Here is a 22,758-nt window from a genome sequence, read left to right as displayed (position 1 = left end):
TCTGTGTGCCTTAGGTTTGGTAATAGAAAGGTGAATGCAAATAATTCCTCTTCCCTCAAATAGCTTATAGCCTCCTGGGAAGATACATATATTATTAACCAATAAACATTTTAACATAATAGCAAGTATAATAAATCTGTAAAGTACAGGAATAATAATCCATTCATACAAATGAAGAAGCTGAGACTCAGTGAGGGTCAGTGACTTGCTCAAGGAAGCAGTAAGAAAGAACCTGGATTCAAATCTAGATATTTGTAGAAGTTATTGCTCTTTCTTCCACACCACATTTTCTGTGTTTCAAGATTTTTAGAAAGAGAAATTGAGTTCACTTGAGGTAAATCACAGCTTGTGAGTAAATTTCCTCAGTGATTATAGTTTGCCTAAAATTATATTTATTATGTATTTATACAGTTATGGTGTAATCATCTTATTAATTGTCCATGTCTGTCCTATTACTTGAGTGGTATGGTACTAAATTGTAAGGGCTGTAGGTTTTTTCTTTTCTTGGCCGCACTGCACAGCTTGCAGGATCTCAGTTTCCCGACCAGGAATTGAACATAGGCCACGGCAGTTAAAGCCCAGAATCCTAACCACTAGGCCACCAGGGAACTTCCAGGCATTGAACACTAGGTAGACCAGGCCAAGAGCTAAGGAAAGGACTCGGCTTTCTAAGCAGAGAGACAGACTTAAACAGGCAGGAGTGTGAGGGATCAGGAAAGGCTCTGAATTGCTGTTTGAGGGCTTCAAGCTTGAGCACTAAGGAGCCATCAAAGATTCTCAGGACCAACAGGTTGGACTTGAGTGATTGGGTGATTTGTGGTTTGTTTGTTTGGTTTTTAGTTTTTCTAGCTCTGTGCAATTTCTTTTCAGTTCTTGTTTAAAAGCATAGCGTAGGAAGTGGGATTTTGATTTAAAAATATAAATATGTGAGGCCTATATTAGGCTGGTAATGTTTATATAACAAATGTTTATTAGGTGTCCAGCATTGTCATAAATATTAATATTATACTAGTATCTATTCCTAATATATGAAGGTAGATAAATCTGTAGGATAACAGACGACCATAGTAGCTTATTCTGTCCAGTGTGTATTTAAGCATCTTTGGTTCTGTAGCTATGTAAAGGTTTGTGTAGACTGGTGTAAAAATTGTAAGGATAATAGAATTAATATAAATTTTGGGGTTTTTTACTCTAAAATAATCTTGAAGTTAACTTTTAGTAAACTAGTTGACATAATTTAAACTTCAGAAAGCTTGCAAATACAAATTGTAGAAATAGCTTTTTTTTTTCTTTTCTTTTGGCTGTGCAGCTTGTGGGATCTTTAGTTCCCCGACCAGGGATCGAACCCGGGGCCCTAGCATTGGAAGCACCGAGTCCTAACCACTGGACCACCAGGAAATTCCCTGAAATAGCTTTTCTCAGTAAAGCTCTTAATAGGATGAAAGATGCTCTTTGAGATAAATACAGGGATATTCTTTGTTAACTACCATAATGTCTGGAGTGGTATTTAAATTCCAGACTTTGCTATAACTCTTTGAAAGCCAGTTTTCTTTTTAAGTGTATAATTATATATTGTGGAAAAATCACAGGTTTTATGTATGTGTATTTTTATTTATACATGACTCATTCACATTTGTGATTATATTTATGTAGTTCTCTAATATTTTCAGTTTAATTTCGTTGGCCTGTGTTTTTTTCTCCTCTAAGAAAATAGAAAATCTGTCCTTTTAGCTTTTGGATTATTAAACCCCTCCTCCTTCTTTTCTTGAAAACTCCAAGTTACCAGCCATTTTCTCAAGTTTATGACGTTATTTTGCCTCCCTTGGGAAAAATCTTCTTACAGTTATCAAAATCTGAAAATAGTCCTGTGAAATAGAAATGGAGACTAGCTCCTTAAAATCCTAAGTAGTATGTGTGAATGTATAAAATAACCTAAGTAAATAAAAAGTACATCCACATTATAAATTTTCCCTGATTTCCTTTTAAAGATAAAATGTTTGTTGCCAAATTTTGTTTGTGCTTTTAATCTGCTGGGTCATCTGTGGAAAACTGTCCTCTTCTCTCCTAGGCCACAGACCTCCACCAGCACGAAGCGGACATCGTTGTGTGGCAGATAATACCAATCTATATGTGTTTGGAGGTTATAACCCAGATTATGATGAATCAGGAGGGCCAGATAATGAAGACTATCCTCTCTTCAGGGAGCTTTGGAGGTATCATTTTGCTACAGGAGTATGGCACCAGATGGGCACAGATGGCTACATGCCCCGAGAATTGGCATCTATGTCACGTGAGTGCCAGCAGTTCTGAACTTTTGACTTTATGAAATGTCTGAGAGGTCTGGCTCAGTGTCACATGTTTTCCTTGTTAATAATGTTTAATAATAATAAATCATAATAGTAATATGATTAAACCCTGTTAATGGATAGACTCTTACTGTGATAATACTGTATCAATACTATAGCATGGTGATTCAGAATTAATTGTGAGCTGGATAGTCCTGAGTTTGAACTTAGCTGTATGTCATTTACTTGACAGATGATTTTTAGCTTCTAGTTCCTTACCTATAAAATGGAATTAATAATATCTCAGAGGGTTCAACATAAAGTATCATATATATGCTACGCAAAATGTAGTAGAAGATCAACAAATGGGGTTTAAAGCTCTTGAGCAAAGTACTTCACATGTGGTATCTGTTTAATCCTCACAACGTCTCTATGATGCCAACACTGGAATTATCACCATTGTACAGATGAGGAAACTGAGGCTTTAGAGAGGCCCGAAGGGCAGTGGCTGTGAGCGCAGGCTCTGGAGCCAGACTGCCTGGGATTGAACCCTAGCTTGGCAAGGTTCTTTTTAGGAAACCTTCAACAAATTATTTAAACCTCTCACCACTTCTATTTTATCATCTATAAAAATGGAAAAGATAATAATGGTTCCTACCTCATAGGGTTGTTGGGAAGATTAATTTAGAGAGATTAAATAACTTTCCTGAGGTCACACGAGACTTTAAACCCAGCTCTCACGGGCACCAGAGCTCATGCTGTTGACTCTTACACTACATCAATTGAATAATTGGTTAAAAAAAAAAAAGTCATTGAAATAATACAGTAGCAGTATTTTCAGAATATTTGCCATCAGAGAGAGAAAAAGTATATACAAGTGTGTGTGATGACAGGAACAGAAAGTTACCAGCAGGATATTCGTGTTCTTTTTATCTGGTGGAGGATTAAGATGACAGAAACTATAATTTAAAATGTAGAGATCATTCCCCTGGCAAAAACCGAATGATCCTTTTATGCCTTCATCCTGAGTCCCACTGGGTCTTTGCTAAGGCAGTGATGATCCTTCATTTTCTTTTGCTTTACTGTGTACTTGAACTGTGTTAAGCAGCAGCGGTGGATTGTAGTTCATATCATTCTGTATTGTTATATACAGTGTTTCATGAATTTCACAGTACATGTCACATATCAAACAGTGAGCTATGTGAAATAGTGTGAATTAGATCTTTTTCTGTAAAACTTTGTAGTAGTTATATGTCAGTGGTTTGAGCTATCTTCTGAAAGTATCAAAGCGGACATTTTTGAGTTTCTCAGATTTTCTGGGTTAATGTGGGAACACATTGCAGGTAGCCAGTACGAAAATGAAATTTGTGCTTCTCCTTTCCCAGTTGTGCTGCATGGAAACAACCTGTTGGTGTTTGGAGGAACAGGCATCCCATTTGGTGAGAGCAACGGCAATGACGTCCATGTCTGTAACGTGAAGTATAAGAGATGGGCTTTACTCAGCTGTCGGGGGAAGAAACCCAGTCGTATATATGGACAGGTACCAATCTATGGCCAGTAATTGTGGATGTATTTGTTCAGATTTTCTAGTTCCAGGAACAATGTCAGAATATTTATATTGCCACCAATTTTTTTTAATGGAGAATAAATTCATTGTGGTTACTATTTGATTTTTCAGTTCTGATGTGAAATTGTAGTTTGTAAATCTGGTTGCTTGCCTTCTTCTTTCCTTTTTTTCCCCTTACTTTTTGTTTCTGATTAAGACCAATGATCTAGACCTGTATGGAGGTTTCTATAAATGTCAGGACCTCACCCACCCCCAATGAGAGATTTGGCTATTTATGGCCCAGGTCCTGTAGTCTTTAGAGTGTTATGATGCTTTGAAGAGCTTTCTAACCTAAGTAATACAGTAGATGATCCCTGTACTTGGTTAAGAGACTTTTATACAGATCTGAGCTAAAACACAGATTATATAGAAATTAGTTTCCAGTTAGGTTCTAGTGCTTCAAACCTTAGGTTTGAAAAGTTATATCTAAAAAGGTAGGAAAGCAACTCACCATACTTCAGGGACCCTTTGGGAGTAATGTGCTAAGCTTAAAACAACCAAAGCTGTGGCTTCTTTCTTAACTAGCACTGGCTGGCACTGGTACTGATACATAGCTTCTGAACTATGTGTGAGGCACATACTGGATGACCGTATCCCACCACAGGAGGCATTTAAACTCTAAGAAATTACCATAACAATAGCAAAACTTACACTGAGAAGAGTCTGGTAGAAAATGTCAAGTTTTGGGGACTGCCAACTCTAGACTTCTTACTTAAGGGATTCTGGTGCCTTATTTTCATATTTGCTCCTTCTCCTTAAGGGCATTTTTCTTCAGACTGCTTAGAAAGTGAAGCAGCTTTCAGTGGAAATGCTCATGTCCATGATCTATAAATTCTTTGGTTGGCTAGGACCCCTAAGGATCATCTGACGCCCTTTGCCTATCTAGATAGAACTTTCTTTCCAGTTGAGCAAAGTTAACTTTTCTAAAAATAATCTCTGTTTCTCTAAAATCTTTAGTCCTTTTTAAGGGTCTGATTTTTAGAGCCCCCCAGGTTTTAAATAAAACCTGATTTGGGGATATCTAATAAGGTTACATTCTTCAATCAAGTGTTAACGAGGAAGTCTCGTTCACCTTTCCTCATTATCCAGGCCATGGCTATCATCAATGGCTCCCTTTATGTCTTTGGAGGGACAACTGGCTATATTTACAGCACAGACCTGCACAAATTAGATCTCAATACCAGAGAGTGGACACAACTGAAACCAAACAACCTATCCTGTGATCTACCAGAAGAGAGGTGAGATTCTAGGATTAAAGCATATTTATTCTTTCTTGCTAAGATTTTACTTTTTTTCAGAATATTGGGAGTATGGTTTGAAGAAGACCCTTTGACCTGGTTAAAATAGCTAACTGGCTATTAGATCCCAGTTCAGCATTAAAGAAGGGTCTTCTGGTGAGGGAATGGTATCTCCCTCTGAATTAAAGAATTTTTTTCCTGTTATTTCCTCTTGTACTTCAGTTTTCCTGCATTAGGAAAATAGTGAAACCAATGATAACAATTGTAACTAAATTTCATATTACAGGCAAAATAATTACATTCTAGTTAACTTTTTGATTTCCCTTCTTAACTTGCATATTAGGATTCTTTGGCTTATTTGCTCACAACTGTATCCCCAGTAAGAACACAGTGCCTTGCCCCGTAGTGGTACTCAGTGAGTGTTGGTTGGATGGATGGAAGAAAGGAAGGGAAGGTCATTTATTTTAAGTACTCTGTTAAACACTCAAACATCATGTGATTCTCTTTAGTTGCCTTCTAGTAGCAGTCGTAGATCTTTCACTTTTTTTTTTCCTAGTAGCAGTTGCCTCTTCTTAGAATTAAACTCACTGGAAAACTTAAAGAGGTTTTTTTGCCCTCTAGTTTAAAAGCAAAGACAGTAAATAATTTTTTATTCACTGTTTAGACTATTATGTCTTTGTTGCCTTTAAGAAAATGACATATGGGTGCCAAGGAAGACTTATTTCTATTGTAGTATCTTAGTGGGCTGATTATTGCAGAACTACCATGAGAGGACTTGGGAGATGGCTTGGTATGGGGAGCAATTTTGATGTAATTTATTTTATCAGCACCAGGGCCTCCAGGGAAAGGAGGAAATAGATTAAGTTTTCAAAGCATTTTCACATGGTTGCCTTCTTTGAATCATTTTATGGACATATTATAACTTGTTTCAGCTTTTAGCTAGACTGCTTGGATAAAAGTTCTGGTAGGTGTTTCACATTATATTCACAGTTTTATGTAGCATAATTTTTCTGGTATTTTTGTATCTGTTAAATAAGTGTCTTAATTTGAAAGCCCATAGTCTAAGCTTTCTAATTAAATGTAGGCAGATCACTTTTTAAAACTGTAATAATTTCCCCCCTTATACAAAGTTATCACAAAAAGATTATAGAAAATCTAGAAAATACCAATAAGCAAAATAAAGAAAATAAAAAGCAAAATCTAAACTCAGGGATAACCAGGGTTGACATTTTGCATGTATCCTTATAGTCATTTTCTTTGCATATTTGTATATCTATAAATTCTTAGTAGGATTATAGCCTATCTGCTCTTATATAACTGATTTGTTTTTTCAGTTAATGACATGAAAAGAAGTTCTCAGTATATTAACCATCCTCTGTTCCTACATTCTTATTGGTTCCATGCTAATCCATTTTTTATATATTGTATAATTTATTTAACCAATTCACTATTATTAAACATTTGGGTTATTTCCAATAATTTATTATTATAAATAATGATGCAATAAAAAGTCTTGCAGCCAAATCTTAGGTAGATCATTTTTCCCATAATTATAAATGTATTTTATTGTATATTTTCAGATACAGACATGAAATTGCACATGATGGGCAGAGGATTTACATCTTGGGAGGTGGTACTTCTTGGACAGCTTATTCCTTAAATAAGGTATATTAAAAAAGAGAGAGGAAGAAGGCTAGAGAGAGGCATGTGTTATACTAAACATAAGTAACAATTACTGTAGATATTGTAATTTTCAAGCAGTTTCTTCATCCACACCTATTTTGTGTTAGATGCTCTTTATAATATAAGGTTGAACTCTGTGCCCCTGATATGCTTTCCAGCTGACAGTTGCATAATCACACACTGAAAATACTTTATTAGAATTATCCCTTTATGCTAGATGAGAAAAGACATTAAAAGAAAGATACAGTAGCTTAAATGGAGCAACTAATTAGATTTGGAACCAGGATTCTCAGAATGTCACATCCCTCTCATTGTCAGTGCTGTGTATCTAAAAAGAACAGGCACATTTAGGACTGCACATCACTAACTTTAGAAAGCTGAGTTCTGAAGGGCTTTTATTCATCTGTCTCTGTGGCATTTCTAAATCCATGTCCCGGGGGAAATCTGTAGGCCTCAGAGCTCCTGATTTGGAACCTTAATGGTCTTTTTCAAGTTTTGTCAAAACTGCAGTTCCATGTTTTCTTACCAACACTTGCTTTTTTCTGTTATAAAAATGATACATGTTCATTGTAGAAAATGTGCAAGTTGCAGAATTCCACCTTTTTTCTTCACACTTTTCTGTGATTTAAAAATAATAAAATTATGTATGTGCTTAATTTTCAATTGCTTCATTTAATGTTTTGCCTTATATTAGAATTAGGAAAGATCAGAGAATGGCAAAGGAAAAGAAGGCTTTTCAACCAAGAATATGTTTGTACAGGCTGTTTTGAAAAATCCAGTTTTCAGGCTAGCTAAAATTTTTTGTGTATCCTCTTTTTTTTTTTCTCTCCAAGATTCATGCATATAACCTTGAAACGAATGCATGGGAGGAAATTGCAACAAAACCCCATGAAAAAATAGGTAAATTTAAAATATTGATTCATTTATCTTTAATAAATGTATTTTATAGTTTTACTTGTTCTGAAAGAGAAAAAGTAATTTTATTGCATTATATGAGAAGAAAAATATCTGTTGAATTGGTATTAGAAATTACTTGTGGGACTTCCCTGGCGATCCAGTGGTTAAGACTCCAAGCTTCCACTGCAGGGGACACGGGTTCGATCCCTGGTCTGGGAACTAGGATCCCAGATGCCGTGCGGCGTGGCCAAAAAGAAAAGAAAAGAAATTACTTGTATTCCTTAGCCCAATTATTATTCTTCCTCAGCAACTGAGCAGAGACTTTTATTTTTTTTATTTCATTTTTTAAAAATTTATTTATTTATTTATTTATTTATCTTTGGCTGCATTGGGTCTTCGTTGCTGGGCGCAGGCTTTCTCTAGTTGCAGCGAGCCGGGGCTACTCTTCGTTGCGGTGTGCAGACTTCTCATTGCAGTGGCTTCTCTTGTTGTGGAGCACAGGCTCTAGGCACGTGGGCTCAGAAGTTGTGGCTCGCGGGTTCTAGAGCACAGGCTCAGTAGTTGTAACGCACAGGCTTAGTTGCTCCTTGGCATGTGGGATCTTCCCGGACCAGGGCTTGAACCCGTGTCCCCTGCATTGGCAGGCAGATTCTTAACCACTGCACCGCCAGTGAAGCCCATGAGCATAGACTTTTAATGGGGATTGCTGAATTCTGTGGAAGAGGGGAAATCTGGGTAGGATAAAAGTAGGCACTTAAATGAAGATCTACCTGTCTCTTTGTGGGTAAAAGGGCTTGGGAAAGCCACTAGTAACCCCTGCCTACTGCCACCTCATTTTGTTTTCCTGACACCTTAACGTTATATCATTATGATGAAACTTACGATGGATTTATTCTAGTGTGAAATAAGGCAGGATTGGAAGGACTAGTCAATGTTTGCTTTAATGCGACAAAGGGATTGTTTTAAGCAAGTTATTCATAGTATGTCTTTTGCTGTGTCGGATCACCATTATTCCCAGTCTTTCTGTGAATAATGGAATTTCTGTATTTATGTGTTTGGCAGGTTTTCCTGCAGCCCGAAGATGTCACAGTTGTGTTCAGATAAAAAATGGTAAGGATTTCAAATAACAGGCTGGTTCCATTTTTGTAATTGTACATACTGAGATTATTTCATTTCTTAATGATAACTCTTTAAAAGAGGCATAACTTTGGGGAGAGTCTATTTCTTTTAGTTTATACTTAAAGGGAAATCCATAAAGTTCTGCATCTCTCAGCAGTTTTCATAAAGTAAACTAATGTGTTGTTTGGGTTCCCTCAGTTATCACAGAACTCAAAAATAAGTGATAAATAAGCTTCTACTCTACCACCTAATCGTTCGGCACCCCACCTCAACAGATGTCTCTGGTTTTGGTGGGTAACACTAATAATCCTGACATACAGTAGAGACCTTGGTAGACATTGTATTAAAATTGTAATAGCTCCTTCAGAGTGTAATTTCATAAAGTTTATTCTCTTCTCTATCTGATGCCAGATAGAACTCTTAGCTCATTCTTTGGCCGTATTAAAACACAAGCATTGTATGGCTTCAGAAAGCAGCTGCAGCTACTTTATCTGAGTGTAATAAATGACTCCTCTTTGGAAAACCGTCCTGTCTTTTAATTTACAGCTTATTTTATAGTTGGATATACCACCTTAAATTTTTGGAGGGGAGGAAGGTGTGTGTAAATGAGTTTGATAGCCTGTATCCTTTCAGCAGCTTAGTTCAGATTTTACTAGGATTATGCTGCCATCTCTAGTACAAAGGCGCTTTTTATTTTGCTTCTGCTCTTTGGACAAGATTTATAGATAGTGACGTTGTTCAGCTTTGCCTCTCTAAGAACGGAGCCATACTTTTTTTAAATCCTAGCCAGAAAAGTTTCCAGTGTATTTTATAGTTTAATTGTATTGACTTAAACTTGATCTAGATCTGAGTTAAGACATGTATTCGTTTGGTTCTTTGAGTCCAGGCACCATACAAATGGAATTCAGCTATAGTTGTGGGCATTTAGCTTGAAGGTTCACATAGCCTTTGTTACATGTTGTCTACTTAGTTATAACTAACTGATTTTATAAAAACAAAAAGAACAACAAGAACAATAATAAAAAAACCTTTGATTTTGGGAAGGTTTTGTTCCTGACGTAAATAACTGGTACAGATCAAATGGGACTTCAAACTGTCCTCTTTGGGCTGAAGAAAGCTTGGAAAAACCTCTTTTGTGCCCCCAAACTGAACATTGCAGGTTAATTGTCTAAGTAGAGAATGTTTGTCTCTATGGGCAGAAAAATGTCTATCCTTTTCAGGATGTTATTTAAAAGAAGAGTTTGCAACCTGGTGGCCTGCAGATGTGTTCTGTTTGGCTCATGTGTGTATTACAGTTTTTGAGTTAGTGGCCAATACTTAAAAATCAAAATGTTTCACTTTTCAAAAAACCTGGATTTCCAGCGTCTTTTAAAAAATTGGAAGATCTGGCAATTGCTGACCCTAAGTCCTACATGGCATTGATGAGCTGGAGCTGCATCGCCATCTTCCTCATTAGAGCATGTGCACTCCTGTTTGTTCCCTGGACCTATTTGTTTATTTTCCCTGAACCTTCTTGCTCATTCACTTCCTATGCCTGGCACTGTAGGTATTTGAATTTGAGAACCTAGACATGAAGCTTCCTCAGAGGCTTGCACCCTTAGCCCTAGCAAAGATCCCAACAGAGTGTCCGAACCCTAGTGAGGGACAGGACAGCAGCATGAGCGGCCTGCCAGCTGGAGTCCTTTATGGTATGGGGACTGAACTGCTCCCGTGTCATCTAGCCGTGAGAGCTACTACAGGACATGCTGTCACTGTGACCCTTTTCCTTTGTGTGATTTTGGCTTTCTCTTTTCCTGATAGATGTGTTTATTTGCGGGGGCTATAATGGAGAAGTGATCCTGGGAGATATCTGGAAGCTGAATCTGCAGACTTTTCAATGGGTAAAGCTCCCAGCTACCATGCCAGAGCCAGTTTATTTTCACTGTGCAGCTGTTACACCAGTAAGCTTTCATTTTCGTATCTTTTTTATGTAGCTGCAGATGATAAGGAGATATTTTTAGAGATATAGCAAGAAAAAAAAAATTCTGATATTAACAAAGCTTGGATTAAGAATGTGTTTTTAAAAACTTTTATTCCAGAGCTAGCTCTTCCTCTGAGAAAAGGGGAGAAAAACCATCACATACAAGCTTAAAAGAGCAACATAAATGTAAAAGAAATGCTACATGTGGCATTCAGGCCCTGACAGTGATATCAAAGGTGTTTCCTGGGAGGGCAGAATAGTTTTACCCCCAAGATGTCATGTTATTGAAGATTCTACTAGTTTCTTGAATGCAAAGACCTTTATTTTCACCTTGTACCCTAGTACTGGGCACAGTGGATACCTAATATAGTCTTAGTTTACCGTTGTTGGAGTTGTTGTTGAAGTAAAACCAGCCTCCTGCTTTTCCCTTAGTAACTCGTTCAGTATCTAAGCCTTTCTTGATCTCTGCACTGTGTTGGGATCAGTGAGAAACTTTTCTGTTTCCTGTCGTCTAATTCAGCCTACTATGAACTTTTTGGCTGAATCTTCAGCGTAAGTACCTGTTTCTCTCCCATGTGAATTTATCCTCTTTTGACTGCCATTTGTTCATAGGCTGGTTGCATGTACATTCATGGAGGAGTGGTGAACATCCACGAAAATAAACGGACTGGGTCGTTGTTTAAGATCTGGCTGGTGGTTCCTAGCCTGCTGGAACTGGCGTGGGAGAAGCTGCTTGCGGCCTTCCCCAACCTAGCAAACCTCTCCCGGACACAGCTTCTGCACCTTGGACTCACACAGGGACTCATCGAGCGCTTGAAATGAGGATTTCTGGACTGTTCATTGATACTGGAAATGTTAATTTAAAGAGACTCCTTTATTTATGGGCAGTGTAGAATGTGCTACAGAGAGGATTGGTTACCCTGATCAAGGCCTTATTCAGAAAATACATCAGATGCCTTTCTGTAAATTGTTTTAAGTTTATGGAATCTCACTTTCCCTCGTGCTTTTTTCTTTGCTTCTCTCCCTTCTGCCCCAGTACACACACACATACTCACATACTCCCTCTTCCTTGATGGAGTTGAGGGAAAGTCTGAAAGTACCTTAATAATGTTATGAATCAAGATAAGATAAAGAAAATTTTAAAGGAACTCTAAACATATGACCCTGTCAGGCAGTGCTCTATAAATTAAAGCAACATCATCAATAGAAACAAAAATTAAATTAAAAAAATTAAATCCAGCAACAACAACAGGAAGTTTTGGGGATAGAACAAGAAGGCTAACCTTGAGACTCTTGCAGATTATAGGGAAAGCTAGATGTTTAACTTCCTGTTTTCAAAGGTACATCTAATTGAGCAGCTGGATCTAATGGCAGCGGTGGTTGATGTCTTGCTGCCTAGGTGCCCAAACCGATCCTTTGACTTTAGAGAAAAGTCCAGCAGCTCAGCAGTTCTTGATTAGTGATTTCTTTTCTCATCCTTATGGTGCCAGCAGTGGTTAGAGTTGACTTGTCTAAAGACTTTATTGTGTGTTATAGTTGTGCTGTTTGTTGTTGCTCTTAGAAATTATGGCACCAAGAACATTTTAAATCAAGAAATTTATGGTGGTCAAAGTTCTTCGTTCTGGGCAGTTTTGAAATTCTCCTATGCTTATTAATCGTTTCAAGTATCTTTTTTACTTCATTGTGGGGGATTGCAGACCCTAAGTGTGTGGCATAAATGCTGTGGGACATAAATGTAAGTTCATGAGAGGCCGGAGTAGAGCAGGGCAGGGAGGGCTTCTGCTCTGGGCTGTGAGCTTTGACTGTCATATTGGCCATTTCCTTTCAGAACTGTTTCTTTTTTTTTTTTTCTTTATTGGAGTATAATTGCTTTACAATGGTGTGTTAGTTTCTGCTTTATAACAAAGTGAATCCGTTATACATATACATATGTTCCCATATCTCTTCCAGAACTGTTTCTTTTCTCACTCTGGGCCATGCACCTACTGTATTCTCAGGCAATGGGTTTTATCTCTAGAAAGCCAGTTGGCCCTTGATTTTTCTCTTAGCTTTTTGCCTCATTTTCTGTCTGCTTTAATGTGCATGGTGCTGTGAGTAATTGCCTAGTAACTGGATAAAAGGTCTTGGGGAAAAGCCACAGGTCATTCTTCCTGAAGGACTAAGTATCATTTTTAAAACTAGCATGAGGAAGGAATGAAACTGAGGATCATTCACTTTTTGGTGTGAAATTTTAGTTCTGGTTTGTTTTGTGTTGTATTTTAATTCTAAAAAAGAAATGACCTAAATTTTTACTTGCTTTGCCATCAGGCTGCTAGAGTGGTCACTGAGACATGAGCAGTTGGAAGTCCTTCGGTGTATGAAAGGTGCTAAAGGTGTGCAAGAGGGCACAGTGCTGATCATTCTGTTGGTTACGTCATAACAGGAGACTCAGAGGGGAGACTAGGGACATGTTTTTGCTTTAAGTGCCTCTTTTTCGCTTAGCTTTTAAAATTATTCTTCTTCTTCCTTCGTCCCAGAAGGGAATCTCTTAGGCTCAGTGTGAATTTAAAATCACCTTTGACTTATGGCTAAAAAGTTACCATCTAGTGTTCAGTTCTGGGGAAGAGAAAAATGTGGCCTCTAGACTTGGACTCCTAACCTCCAGGCCTTATTATAACCTCCCATCCATGTGGGGTTGAGTTCATAGAGCCTGTGTTCTGCAAGGTCTCGTAACAACCTTTCATCTGTGAGTTTGGGTCCTTTTGGGGGAGTGAGGGGGTAGGAGGGAGGCAGGGAAAGGAGCAACTACTCCAGAGGCCCCGCCCCCCTCTTGCCATGACCAGTCTGGCCTTTAACTTCTTACCACTCACTGCTAGGCTTGTTCCAGTGAGGAGCTCTCTCCAGAGCAGGTCAGTCTGAGCAGCTCCATTAGTTCAAAACAAAGCTTTGCTGCATGACTCCAATCTAGTCTCTGGATGTTTGGGCGGAAACTATCCATAATTAAACAAGTCACACTACCCAGGGTGGCAAAAGGATATTTGTCCTGGATTTTTTTTTTTTTAACATCTTTATTGGAGTATAATTGCTTTACAATGGTGTGTTAGTTTCTGCTTTATAACAAAGTGAATCAGCTATACATATACATATATCCCCATATCTCCTCCCTCTTGCGTCTCCCTCCCACCCTCCCTATCCCACCCCTCTAGGTGGTCACAAAGCACCGAGCTGATCTCCCTGTGCTATGTGGCTGCTTCCCACTAGCTAGCTATTTTACGTTTGGTAGTGCATATATGTCCATGCCACTCTCACTTTGTCACAGCTTCCCCTTCCCCCTCCCCATATCCTCAAGTCCATTCTCTAGTAGGTCTGTGTCTTTATTCCCATCTCACCCCTAGGTTCTTCATGACCTTTTTTTTTTTTTCTTAGATTCCATATATATGTGTTAGCATACGGTATTTGTTTTTCTCTTTCTGACTTACTTCACTCTGTATGACAGACTCTAGGTCCATCCACCTCACTACAAATAACTCAATTTCGTTTCTTTTTATGGCTGAGTAATATTCCATTGTATATATGTGCCACATCTTCTTTATCCATTCATCTGTTGATGGACACTTAGGTTGCTTCCATGTCCCAGCAATCCCACTACTGGGCATATACCCTGAGAAAACCATAATTCAAAAAGAGTCATGCACCAAAATGTTCATTGCAGCTCTATTTACAATGTCCTGGATTTATAGGGACCAAAGACTGAATGCTCAGCCTCTGTGCTTATCCTTCCATAGTCCTTGGGATATAAGCAGGTCTCTAGTTCTGTGACACCAGAGAGCTGAAAGAGCGACTGGTTCAATCCACACTTGCTAGCATCCTTTTTAAAACCTTCTGAAGGCGGTCTTCTTTGAGGTAGACTTTGGAGGCCTGACATCCAAGACCTTGTGTGTGACGTTTTCATAAAAGTACATATCTTTGGTCTAAAGTGTCTTCTTTTAATATAACACTAGTGAAAATGATGTAGTATGATCGGTTCTGAGTGCTATAGAACCACACATGTGCACGTGTTCTGAATGCCAAATGAGACTGTGTGTATGATGACTTAAATGTAGATGACTAGAATTTTATATAGGGAGTCACCAGGCATTTTAGTATATCTAAAACCAGCACTCTGAATTCCTGACACTGTTACTTGATTTAGGAAAGTTTATGCCTGCTGCTTCTCTGCCTCTTTGAGGTACTCCCAGCTATCTTACTGCAGTCCTGTAAGTTTAAGTGCAATATATAGAAACACATATGGATATATACAGATTATATATAAGGTGTGACTATAAAGCAGGTAGACTTCTATTTTGTATCTGTCTTGGGAAAGCCAGCTCATTACTTTAGAGTCAAATTATACCAAAAATTTGAGATGTGATTGGCTGGCTTAGGCCAACTCTTGGTAAAGCTGGACTTTCAAGTCCAGTGTTTCCTTACTCCAACTCAGAGACTTGTTGTTTCTTGGGTTTGTTAGAATTGAGACTTTTCCCCAGTCATCTTTGTACTATCTCATGTTTGCATATCTTCTTACATTTCTTTGCCTAGGAACAAGGAAGTCTACCTGTAAGGAGTTTTCTAAATGGAGAATTAAAACCTAATATTTAATACTATGAGTTCTCCCATGTATATACTAATTTATCTGTGAAAGTAATACTTTATTAAATGAAGAAAATGATGCTTTCTTCATTTAACAAGGTATTTTCCATATTCTGGAAAACCTATAAACCAATATAGAATAGATTGAAATTTTAACTGTTCAGGGGCCAAACTGAAACCCTCTCTACTGGCAGATCTTCTTTTTTCAGGGCCCTGGTGACATGATGTAAAAATTTGCTCTAAGCTATTCATGTCCATTACATAGCTAGATTTAAAAATATAATAATAAACATTAACATTTCTAAGCGAAAGGTATAGTAACAGTGATCTTTCATTACCCAGAGTAAAGCACAGATAATTGAAATCCATAGATAATCAGTGTTTCAACTTTTCTATCAAACAATTGATTGATTTATAGTCCTTCCTTCTCCCTACCCTTTCCCACAAGCACCTCCTTTTCAGTGGAGTGGGGCTAATGTGTAGTTAGAAATTGAAAAGCAGGAATCACAGAGGGGCTAGAAACCAGCAAACATATAAGCAGCCCAGTTAGCTGTAGGTGGTCAACCTGATGACAGCGGTTAATGGTGAGTTTAGATGTCACTCTTCACTCTTCTGCTTTGGCATAGTCTCCTGCCCTGAGTTCTAGGCTGTCTCTCCTATAACCACCAAAGAACTCTTAGCACATATTGGAAGAAAAAAGCTGTGTATGATGCAGAGGAAATCCCATCATTTGAATACATTTCTTTGGATCTTTGCAAATACTTGCTTTTCCACTATTCTTGAAGGAGCCTCAACCTTTCCTACAACCCATATAGCTTGGCTTGTAGGAGAGGTTGAATTATCCTCTAAGACTACGTTGGTCTTAATTCTGGAAAACCAGTTTGTTTTTATGTGGTCTTAAAGATGTTTAGAAGGTGGCATAGGTTACTGAATTGTCCACCTGCCAGCACTCTGATATAGCACAAAAAGTCAATTTCCTCATTCTTCATTGTTCTAGCATTGAGCTCCAGGATGGATGAGGGTTTATGGTCCTATGATCATAAGCTTCCAAAACTGGTCACCATTTGCTTAAATTGCTTAGGTTCCCCAAATGCCTCGGGGCTCTAGGAGCATTGGCAGGGCCTGAGGTAGGCTTGGTAGAGTTCTATAACCTGTGTGTGCATCGCCACCAGATCATGCCCAGCAGTGGCGTTTCCCTTCTAAGGTCGTTAGATTTGGTGGAAAGCGACCTCTTCCCTCATCTGGTGTTACGGAAAGAAGTTTTGAGTTGTGCTTCAAAAGTGGTACTATCTTTTTAACATAATTTTCATGTTTTTATCTTTTATTTTTTTCACTTTTTAGAAGTTTTTAAAAGGCCCTGCTTAGTCACTGTACAGGGTGAGTCAGAGGCAGTTTCACCAAGCTGTAGTAATTGCTGTTTTACTAGTTGCACATTTAGAATACAAAGGAGGCATCAGAAACACACTTTCTCTAAAGCCACTTCCTTGTACACAGAGTCTGAGCAGGGACAGCGCCAGGCATCTCCCTGTAAAGGCACCTGCCAATGAGGATCTTTCTGGAAGAACTAGGCAAGAAAGGGAAGCCTCACTCACATGCCGTCTCTGAGGCGAGCCTGGGCTTGGCTCTTGGTACAGGGTATGCTTAGGCCACACACGATGCTTGCCTTACTTTAAAGCTGTTTGCCACAGTCCTGTTAAATAGTGTGGAAGTCCTTTTGCAGTCTGGTGTGCATGCCATATGATCAGGACAGCTTTTCCCACCTTACCTGATTTCCTACAAGCAGGTAGGAAATATAGTGAATTTACCCTAAAATGTCCAATCTGTATTTATGTATCTTGTCAGTGTTTTGCTGTTGGTTTTCTAAAACAATCTGATCAATAAATCTTATCCAGATCTATTTGGTTCAAGGCCACGTTGATTGTCTGACAGTAATTTGTGTATGTGAGCTCACCTATACGACCCAAGCATCAGTCCAGCCTACCTCCACCACTCCCTTTACCACCCCACAGGGTCCAGTTTTCTCTCTGTGTCGTCTAACTTTCACAGCCACCCACTGTGGGCGCCTTCTCTCTGCTCCCCCTCTGGAACTCCTGGACACACGTAGTCCACTCAATGCAACGCGGCTCCCTCCAGGACATCAGCAAGGGAGTAACTGTGGGGCAAGGCATACTCCCTTTTACTGCCCCCTCCCATATATTCCGCAAACCACCTCCACACAAGTTTATATGGATGTATCAAGACTTCTGAAGGGTTGGAGGAGCTACAGGGAATTCAGAGGAAGAATGTGAACCTTTACATGCAGAGTCACGACTATCTGTATGATTCAAGGGAAAAGCCCCAGGAGGATCTGAGCCCTTCGCCAGGGTCCTTTGGGAATGAAACCACAGTTCCTAGTTCTGGAACTGGTGCTTCCTTCTCCAAGACCTCTGCTTTGTGTAGCTTCACTTCTAATGAGATCCCCTCTCCCAGTAGTACTTTTCTTCATGTCTCTTAAGTGCGAAGTAGGTGTGGGCACTCCCAAGTCTGGTCACTTTTAAGGTCTCCCATCCAGAATTGCACGTGCACCTTTTGTTTTCCAGTGTTTCCATTGACAAACTTTTGGATCAAATACACCTTCCCGGGATGAATAATCTTAGATATTATAAATCCACAAGGAGGAAAAGATACAATTTCTACCCCTTAATTAATTCATAAGCCTTCCCAGCCCACCTTACAGTTAACATTTTACAGTTATTATGCAGAGCAATTTTATTTCCTTTGGTTTATTTTTCCTGTCTCTTCTAAAGTATACTCCCCTCAGACCTACCAGGAATAAGAAATGGACCTTACACCTTTTAAACCAGCCAGAGCTTCGAAATGAACTCATGTTAGTATCTGATTTGGTTCTTAGATGAGACCCATCTTAGCTTAGGAGGAGAGTTTTCAGTGGCTTAGTTGGTTTGGGTGGGTTTGTTCTGCCAGTTTCATGCATAAAATTCTAGTTTGTCAAAATGCTATCTCTAAACTACTGTTAACTGAATAGTACAACCACATTCTCTTGAGTTACTCTTCTGCAGTAATTGTTTGAGGGGAGAAGACATTGATAAAACTATCCAGTTCCCATATTACCTTCAGATGAAAGGCCCAGGTTCCAGACCAGCCCTAGACTATAGAATTTTCCATGAGGATGGAAATGTTCTGTGTTTGCACTGTCCAATATGTAGTAGCCACTAGCTGCTGGCTCTTGAGCACTGCAAATGTGGTTCTTGTGACTGAGAAACTGAATTTTAAATTTGATTCAGGGCATCCCTGGTGGCGCAGTGGTTAAGAATCCGCCTGCCAATGCAGGGGACACGGGTTCGAGCCCTAGTTCGGGAAGATCCCACATGCTGCAACTAAGCCCGTGCACCACAACTACTGAGCCTGCACTCTAGAGCCCACGAGCCACAACTACTGAGCCCACGTGCTGCAACTACTGAAGCCCACGCACCTAGAGCCCGTGCTCTGCAACAAGAGAAACCACTGCAGTGAGAAGCCCACACACCGCAACAAAGAGTAGCCCCTGCTCGCCACAGCTAGAGAAAGCCCGTGCGCAGCAACAAAGACCCAATGCAGCCAAAAATAAAAAAATAAAAACAAAACAAATTTTTAAAAAAACATTGTTTTTTAAATTTTTGATTTAAATTTATTTAAATGTAAATAGTTACACGTGGCTAGTGGCTACCTAGACAGTACAGTTCTAGAAAGAGACAACCTGGAGAGTTGGGAGACCAGGGCTTGGCTCTTGGCTCAGTCCATAATGGTTCTGTATGCAATTTGCTTTCCTTTGGGCCTTGGTTTGCTCATCTGTCAAATGAGGAGTTTGGCTAGATAATTTCCAAGGTCCCTTTCAGATCTAACATTCTGTGATTATGACCAAAGGCCTGGAGCATAATGGTGAACATCATACGTGAGCATCAACACTAGGACTGGACTTGCATTAGCTCTTCACCTTGATCTTCATATTAAAATTGTTGATCCTACTTTGATAGGAGGTCTACTGCAAAAGCCAGGTAGTTCGTTAGTGAGTGCCACAGTAAAGGGTACCCACTTGCTCATTGCAGGCTCCGAGGAAGAGTGCTGAAAATGGAGTATGGAATAGAACAAGGCCAGCTGCCAGACTCACCTATGACCCACTGGTTTCCAAGCACGAGGCATGCTTGTGAAAAACAGATTCCCGGGCCCAAATCCCAAAGATTCTGTTCTTGTAGGTGAGTTATTTTAACATACTCTTCAGTTGATTATAACTTAGCTGGTTTGCAACATCTGGGAATCCTTGTCCTACAGCTGAGCTAACTGTCTGGTACTGGCTGAGATGACCAGGAGACCTCCGTACCTTACTTGTCACTGTCACACTTCATTGCCCAACAGGGAACTAGAGCAAAGGCCAGAATAAGTGCTTCCCAAAACTTGCTCTGTTAGAACTCAGTGTGAAGATGGCAGACTGGCCACCCACGTTCCCCTCCTCTCCCCCTTGGAAAACCACTAGTAATAATAGTAAAATGGCCTTAGTTTTCTTTTCCCTAAAATGGGGCTAATAACTATAACCTGTCTCTTGACATTATTGTGTGCCTTAAATGAGTAGATACATGTAAAGTGCTCAGAACGATGTTTGGCACATAGTAAGCATTATTAGGTTGCTCTCTGGAGTTGATGGAACAAGAAATAAAGGTGAAGTACTTTTACTTACTAAAATTATAAAAATAACCAATAAAGAAACTAAATATAAGAGGATGAGGCAGGAGAGATGGAGTGATGGAAGTGAGATAAATCCTCATCTTCCATACCAGGAAGGAAAAATACAGAATGTCTCAAATAACCAGGAAAGCACATTAATTAGAGATGTAAAGGTATCCAAAGAAAGACAAAAGAGCTAACAGTTGTAAGGTTGGGAGGTAAGAAGAGCTGCAGCAGGGGCTGCTGGTTTTTCAAGTGTGTTCTTGGTTTTTGTTTTTTTCCTTTTTTCCCCTTTATAAAGCAGAATTTCACAGCTCTTTCAATTTAGTTCTTCTTCAGGATACCGTAAATCTGGGTCCCTTCTGACCAAGTCTGGCTGTAAATGATTGGGTGATTCAAAGGATGGGGAGGTCTTACCCCATTTCACAGATTGCGAAGCCAAGACAAGCCAAGTCAGGTGATTTGCCATGAGAGCTAGCCTGACCCGCAAAGCCCAGAAAAGGGGCGCCCTGCGCCCTGCCTGCAATTCCGAGAGGTTTTCTGTAATAACTGTCACCCGCCGGGCGGCGCCTGGCTGCAGGCAGCAAGTCGTTACCGAAAAAACCCTTATCGAAGGGCGTCTGGAGAACCACATCCACCCACCCCAGCCTCCCGGGGGTGGGCTGTTCCGGGCTGTGAAGCCCTGGGCTGGGGCAGGGAGGGCCGTGCTGTCAGGACTTAGGGGTACGCTGGGGTTACAGCTTCAGGGACGCCGGATCCCCGACGCGCCACCTCCACTCCTGCAGTGAGACCCCCGCCGCCCTGCCGCCCCGGCTTTTTCCCGGTTGGGCAGTGGACACACGGCGGGGCGGTCAAGGGTCGAGTTTCTTGCAAGATTGCCTGGTGCTGCAGTCAAGCGTCGCGAAGAGCCGTCCCGGTGGCTCCCCTGCCTCCCCCTAGCGGGGATGGAGCCGGCGGAGCTCCGCCCGGAGCGGGCAACCGCCACCCAGCCGGACCCGGAAAGAAGTGGTGGTGGTGGCGGGGGTCCGGCGCTCACTACCTCTGGGTCGGCTCCTAACTGAGCACCTACCTACTACGTGCCGAGCGCAGTGCCGGGTGCTGGGGATGCGGCAGAGAATATGGCCCTGCCTTCAGGGAGCTTCCATCTGGGGGTCGGGGTGGGGGGCTAATGTGAATACGAACTATTTTACGTTTTACACAGAAAAGTTGGATGAAGCCTTTTTAAGAACCCAGTGAATGTGCAGGAAGAGCTAGAAAGCGCCATGAGGAAGAATGTTATTGTAACGGACCAAACCCACCTCCTGGAGTCTTCTAGAAGGAAGGAGAAAGGGGAACCCAGAAGAAGAGGTGCTGGAGGCGAGAAAGGAGAGGCAGGCCAGGCAGCTCATGACGAGCTGGGCAGATAGTTCGTCTTTTATTTTAAGAGCAGTGGGAAGCTGTAAGGCAAGGAGAACACAAAAGGATGCTTCTGGCTGCCGCAGGGAGGGTGCAAGAGGAAGCAGGACTCTGTTAGGAGGATATGGCAGTGGTCCAGGCAGGGTGAGGATGCTTTGGGCCGGGGCAGCGGGCAGGGCTGGATTTCAGGTCTCATTCCTCCTCACCCCCAGCAGGGCGCCCTTGTGCAGTGAACAACTGCTCAGCTCTGGGCAGAGGCCCAGCAACCTGGGCCAGCACCGCAAAGACTTTGCTAACACCCAGCCCCGCAGGGAAGAGGAGGGGTAGGCCGGAGAGAGAAGCCCCGGACCCTGTCCGCCCCAGGGCCCAGAGCTTCCCAGTGCAGCCCACCACGCCTAGCGGAGCGGCTCTCAGGATTGGAAAGGGGCGGGGGCACCACTCTGAACCGGAATGATCTGGTTTAGAGCGGCTGGCTTTTCGTCCTCCCTCTCCTTCCGCGACAGGCTGGGTTTTGCCGCAGTCCCTGACCAAGGTAAACAGAGAGGAGGGAGGAGGGAAGAATGCTCTGTTTCCATGGCAACCCAGAGGGCAGTCGATATGGCGCTCTCGGGTGTGTGAGTGTGGTTTCAGGAGGAAGAAAAGGCTCATTAGAAAAGCAACAGGGAGTAAGGCCAATCCCCACGCACGCGGTGTGGGGTCGTTCTGGAACATGATGTGGGTCTAGAGGAGGGGAGGGAAGGAGGCAGGAGTCAGGCACTCGCGGTGGAGTGGCAGATGAGCCAGAGGGCTGGGGACACACCAAAGTGCTATTGTGACATCTATCGACCTGTCACTCATCCTCACACCCAGGAAGCAAAAAACAGAGATGCCAGAGCTCTCAGAGCCTCCCCAAACTCACACCTGGCTGTCCCTTTCCAGAAAAGTTTTTCGTGGAGCAGCTCAGCGGAGGGGTAGTCACAGATTAGATCCAGAGCCCCAGGCCCAAAGACAGGGTTTGTCTGAAACAAACAACTGCGGGTGAGCTATGGGACACCGCTGTCCCTTCTGTGCTCTCCTCAGGGGCCTTCTGGGCTCTTCCTGTACCTCCTTTAGACCCCTGGAAGGCTGACACCTCAATGTGGCATGATGACTATGGAAAAGTCATCCTTTTGCTGAAGTGGGGAGTGTGATGAAATAGACTAACTTCCACACAGGATTTTGGGTGTAGGGTCACAGAGGAGTGTCCCCCTCAGTCCTCCAGAGGACAAGGACTGTCTTTTTCACCGTGCCACT

At 41.1% G+C, this 22,758-nt stretch overlaps 1 protein-coding gene across 3 annotated transcripts in view; it reads left to right on the top strand.

Moving 5' to 3' along the window:
* KLHDC10 (kelch domain containing 10) overlaps window positions 1-19,595 on the top strand; it is a 59,151-nt gene extending 39,556 nt beyond the window's left edge. Inside the window, exons 3-10 of one of the 3 annotated variants that reach the window (XM_036863289.1) lie at window positions 2,069-2,290; window positions 3,671-3,825; window positions 4,981-5,129; window positions 6,710-6,794; window positions 7,646-7,712; window positions 8,772-8,819; window positions 10,629-10,768; window positions 19,479-19,595. In XM_036863289.1, the coding sequence (XP_036719184.1) occupies window positions 2,069-2,290; window positions 3,671-3,825; window positions 4,981-5,129; window positions 6,710-6,794; window positions 7,646-7,712; window positions 8,772-8,819; window positions 10,629-10,768; window positions 19,479-19,580 (968 nt within the window). In that variant the 3' untranslated portion in view covers window positions 19,581-19,595. Of the gene's footprint in view, window positions 1-2,068; window positions 2,291-3,670; window positions 3,826-4,980; window positions 5,130-6,709; window positions 6,795-7,645; window positions 7,713-8,771; window positions 8,820-10,628; window positions 10,769-11,400; window positions 13,913-19,478 lie in introns of those variants that run through there. The other 2 variants (XM_036863288.1, XM_036863287.1) reach the window with 2 other exon arrangements.
* Window positions 19,596-22,758: the final 3,163 nt, after the last annotated feature.

The sequence above is a fragment of the Balaenoptera musculus genome, chromosome 9 (genome assembly GCF_009873245.2).
Source record: "Balaenoptera musculus isolate JJ_BM4_2016_0621 chromosome 9, mBalMus1.pri.v3, whole genome shotgun sequence".
Classification (NCBI taxonomy): Eukaryota; Metazoa; Chordata; class Mammalia; order Artiodactyla; family Balaenopteridae; genus Balaenoptera; species Balaenoptera musculus.
The sequence above is the reverse complement of the archived record's forward strand: the minus strand, read 5'-3'. Positions and strand labels throughout refer to the sequence as shown.